The sequence below is a fragment of the Sapajus apella genome, unplaced genomic scaffold, assembly GCF_009761245.1.
Source record: "Sapajus apella isolate SASKATOON/1434 unplaced genomic scaffold, GSC_monkey_1.0 scaffold7, whole genome shotgun sequence".
NCBI classification, from domain to species: domain Eukaryota; kingdom Metazoa; phylum Chordata; class Mammalia; order Primates; family Cebidae; genus Sapajus; species Sapajus apella.
The window spans coordinates 17,364,749-17,369,857 of NW_022436947.1; the positions used below are offsets into that span (position 1 = coordinate 17,364,749).

A 5,109-nucleotide genomic window follows, 5' to 3' on the forward strand; every position below is an offset into this window, starting at 1 on the left:
GAAGGAAGGAAGGAAGGAAGGAAGGAAGGAAGGAAGGAAGGAAGGAAAGTTGATCTCATGGAAGTAGAGAGTAGAATGGTGATTATCAGAGGTTGGGGTGGTTAGGAGGGAGAGAAGATTGAGGAGATGTTGGTTAAAGGGTACATAATTACAGTTACGAGGAAGAAGTTCAAGAGATCTATTGTATAGCATGGTGTCTATAGGTAAAGACAATATATTGTATTCTTGGAAAATGCTAAGAGCGTGGATATTAAGTGTCCTTTCCACGAAAGAATGATAACAATGTGAGGTCATGAATTTGTTAATTAGCTAGATTTAACCATTCAATAAGGTATGTGTACTTCAAAACATTATGTTGTACATGATAAATACATACTACAATTGTATATCTCAAAATAAAAATTTTAATACACAGAAAAAAGCATTTCTTTTAAATAAAGCTATCATAAAAAATAAAACAAAATTGGAAAAGGTGATACTGCCTTGGATTTTTATATTTATTTGATAAATGTTTATCATGTTCCAGATAATATTCTAAACACTGAGAATATAAAAATGAAATAGATTTCAGTTCCTGATCTTGAAGGAGTGCTTTTTAGTCTAATGGTTGAGGCAGACATATAAACAAGTGACTATAATATAATAATATAATTTTTATATTAGTAGCATTCACAAGGCATATATAAATTAGAAGTGTTCCATACTACTTGGAAAAGTCTGGGAAGGCTTCCTTGAACAGGTTAAATTTCAGATGGGTCTTTGAGAATGAGTATGAATTCACAAGACGTCTACAGAGAGCAGAGTTTTATGTCCACAAGAAGAATAAGAGCAGAGACTCAGATCCAGACAGAATCACGGTCCATCCAGAGAACTCCCAGTACTTCCTTGTGGTAAAGCACACAGAATTTGGGAAGTAAAAGCACATGAATTCCTATGTATAAACAGAATCCAAATACAAAGAAAAAAAATGCTATTTTAAAGTGTTAAGACAACTGCCCAGGCACAGTGGCTCACGCCTGTAATCTTAGCACTTTGCGAGGCCAAGGCGGACAGATTACTTGAGATGAGGAGTTCAAGACCAGCCTGGCCAACATGGTGAAACCCCATCTCTACTAAAAATACCAAAGTAGTTAGGCTTGGTAGTGTCTGCATGTAATCCCAACTACTTGGGAGGCTAAGACAGGAGAGTTGCTTGAAACCAGGAGCTAGAGATTGCTGCAGTGAGCTAAGATTCTGCCTCTGAATTCCAGGCTGGGCAACAGGACAAGATTCCATCACAAATAAATTAATTAATTTAATTTAATTCATACATTAAATATTAAATATTTAGTCCTAGAAGACACAACCTTGCAACTTTGATTTTTTTTTTTTTCTTTTGGCATGTAAAGAATGGCTTGGAGGGGAAGATCAAGACAGTACAGGCAGGAACACTAATTAGGAGGTGATAGAAATTGTTCAGTAAGAAATGATGATGCCTCAACAAAGGCAATGTCAGTCCTTGTAAAGCAGAGGGGCCAGATTGAAGAGTTTTTTAGAAATAAAGATGGGTGAATTTTAGTTACCTATTGGATAATGGACAGAGGAGAAGGGAGTCAGCCAAGTCACTTTCAAATTAGGTGACTAAGTAGATTACAATTCACCAAGATAAGAAACTGAGGCGGTTATGCTAATGAATATAGGCTGAAAGCAAAGAAGTAGGAAATAGGGAGACATGGGAGACAAAGGGGATGACTGATGGAGCAATCTGCATTCTTTTCTCCCCTACAAGTTATGGAGAGTCAGAGATCCAGTGCAAAGGTGGAGTGCTCACAGACTGCAATGAGTAAATTGTCACGCCACTGTAAACTTTCCTGCATTACAGGAAGGTTTCAGCAATACTACTGCTTATGTTCTGCAATTTGTCTAAGTAATACAAGAAAGGAAATCATTCTTCCATTATACTGACTAGTATCACATTCCTTAAACCTAAATGTAGTCTCTTGTTTAAATTGAGACACTCCTAAAAGAAAATACCAACCCAGAACTAGTTTAAAAAAAAATGCATTGGAAAGTTATGTAATTTAGACAAAAAGTGAGAAAAACCCATACTGTTTTTTGATATGTGATAAATGGAAGGCAATAGGAAAGCATTAAAACAATTCAATATAATGCTCAGGTAATTCTATATATTTTGGTGAATAGAGAATGCAGCCTATTAATTTCTAAAGTAAAGATCAGAGGTGATACTTAGCCTATAATTTATTTCAAAAGTCTAATGTACCCACAAAAATTAAAAATTAAAAAGATTTAAAAGTCTAATAGCACCAAAAATAGGAAAGCTATGCACAAGGCTTTTGTGAAAATGTGGCTCATCTCATTCTTCCATTTTCTCTCAAGGTGAACTCTTTGACTGCATTAATTATTATTATTTTCTACTGTTATTACTAATAACATGTTATTCCTGATACAACGTAGGCACTCAAGAATTTCTGAATGAATAAATATAACTCAAGTTTTTTTCTGAAAAGGATTTAAGAAAGTGACATGATTTGAGAAAGCTGGCGTCACTTGAGGAATATCTTAGCGAGAAGACTTTGGTAGGCATGACTGATGTCCTAAAATACCTGGACAACTAGCTTTTGAAAGAAGGATTTGATGTATTCTATGTTGCATCAGAATTAGAACTAACAGTATGAAGTCATTAAGAGCAAAGTAGATTAAATATACTCAAAAACTTTCTAGGAATTAATATTTCCCCCAGATGGCAGTTTCCCTTCTAACCATACAAAGTGCCCCATCAAAAAGTGTTAAAGCAGAGGCCAGGTAAGAAAGGGTTTGTATTTGGGTGGGAGATGGATTAAGTACCCATGAGATTCTTCCAAAGTTTTGCCTTAATGCTGTAGTTCTTTTCCTTCTAAACTTATTCAATGAACAGCCCATTCTGAATAATACTGAGTAATCCTGCAAAGATGAATGTGTCAAGTCTAATTAATAATATTTGGAGTCATGGATTTTATTCTGAAATATTTGAGGAAAAATTGCTACTGCTTTTAAATGGCCTTATCTCAAACCTAAGTGGTCTAAGTGAGCTGTGTATTGTCTATACAACAGCTTTGCTTCTGTGTTGGGTACTGGCATAAAAAATTGTTGGCTCTCAGGTATAGATGGAGATTTGAGAGTTTTCTTATCTAGCCACCCATCCAATGATTGAATTCTTACAATAATGTCCTATGTGACAATTTAGTTAAAGTTCGAACACTTGCCATGTCTGTAAACTTATTATCTTCTAAACAAGCTCATCCACACATCTGTAGGCTTCCAGCTTTGTGATCAGTCTAAAGATAGTATCTTTCTCCTTATATAAACCAGTTTTAATACCTTGACAATAACCACTAGATTGCATTTTAGACTCTTAAAGACAACATCAAGAAGGTCTGTGTAATTTTTTTTGGTTAGCCTAACTAATTAAAACATACAAATGCAATATAATGAGAAATGTAATTGCTTGATAATTTACCCCAAGCTCTACGTTGTATGTTTCTGATTTGGAAAATTGCTGCTACCCTTTCATATTAAGAAGTTAGTTCTAAAATTTCTCTCTGGCTAAAATTAATCTATCTATCACATTATTTAAATCTTAAGCTTAACATCTGTAGGAAACTCCTGTGAATGCTAACCCAGTAAGAATCATTATCCAAAAGTGTTAAGTGCACATCTAATTGCCAGGGACATTTTTCAGAATTGAGCTGACATTTGGGGAAATATACATGTTTAATAGCATTGTATTGCTAAGGGAAATAAGCATCCTAAGACATTTATGTATAGGCTTTATATAGTTATTCTACCAAATTTCCATTTTTTAAAAATGTGAGTGACTGTGCTTTTCCTTACCTGTGACAGAGCTTCAGTACTATGCAAATAAAATGGTCTGGAAAAAATAAAAACTGGCAAAACAAAATTATGTCTAGCCATTTCCGCAATCCTCATGGCTTCTCTAACTCGATAATGAACAAATTTCAAAGCATTTACACTTGACTTCAATATTTTATCCAAATATATTGAAGGATAAAGTGCTGCACTTTTTTCCCACAGCCACAGGAGTTGGTCATTGCGGAGAATTTCATCATTTGGACAGTTACCTGTGTACATCTCTGGATTTATTCTGTAATCATAATTGTAGCAGTCTGGATAGAGATAAAAGCCCCATAAACATTTTGGTCTCATTTCTAAAGCCAGTGTGAGAGTAATGTTCATGAAATTCCTTCCAGCATTTTCAAATTCCTCTTGGGCAACTGTTTCCACTTTCATTTCTGACCAATAAGGATGGTGGTTTCTAGTGAAGGCTAAAGAGTGGTTTTTATATACGATTCTGCTGCCCCGATTTCTATCCCATTGGGGTTTCCAACTTTCCCAGTCAATAACAGCAAGTCCTTCTGATCTCCACCAAGGGATAGCTTCTCCAATGTCATCAGCAGTTTTCCTAAGATGTTCAGAAAGGCTTACGTTCTGCGGTATTCCTCCATTAAAGGATTTTCCATCTTGAGAGAAGTAAGGGTAATATCCTAATTCATTTGGATAAAATATGGCAATTTTTGAGCCACTTTGAGTCTCTAAAGGATTCGATATAATGTTAAATACTTGAAGATTTATATCCACATTGAAGAAAGGCATACAATACATTGTTGGGGCTGCCCAGAAAATGTTGAAAGGCTGGTTCTTGATCACTGGAGGTATTGCTGGTTTGAGGGCTGCCTGAGTTAATAGGATAAGGAGTGGCAGCACTCCTAACCATGCCACCCATGGATTACACATGGCTTGAGGTTTTCAGCATTACAGCAGTCTCCTTAAAAATAATAAGCAAAATATCATACATAATGAATTCAAATGTCCCTTAAGTTTTGTGGTATACAATGAATAGACCTAATATTATAAAATATCTTCAAGGTTTATTAATATCTAGGCCAATGTATAGTTTCATCTGAACAAGGGAGGATAAGTGAGCCTTTTTTGTTTTACTTGAAATGTGAAAAAAAATTTAGTGAATGAAAACTATAAAAAGTTTCACACATTCATCAGCTATGCAAACTCTACCTGCTAGCCATTCTGGTTTTAATTTCCTATGATTCTGAA

At 35.1% G+C, this 5,109-nt stretch overlaps 1 protein-coding gene across 1 annotated transcript in view; it reads right to left on the reverse strand.

Annotated features, from left to right (window-relative positions):
- Window positions 1-4,887, reverse strand: part of LOC116550238 (hyaluronidase-4-like) — a 17,127-nt gene extending 12,240 nt beyond the window's left edge. Inside the window, exon 1 of the mRNA XM_032276106.1 lies at window positions 3,871-4,887. Within this exon, the coding sequence (XP_032131997.1) occupies window positions 3,871-4,791 (921 nt within the window). The 5' untranslated portion in view covers window positions 4,792-4,887. The remainder of the gene's footprint in view (window positions 1-3,870) is intronic.
- Window positions 4,888-5,109: the final 222 nt, after the last annotated feature.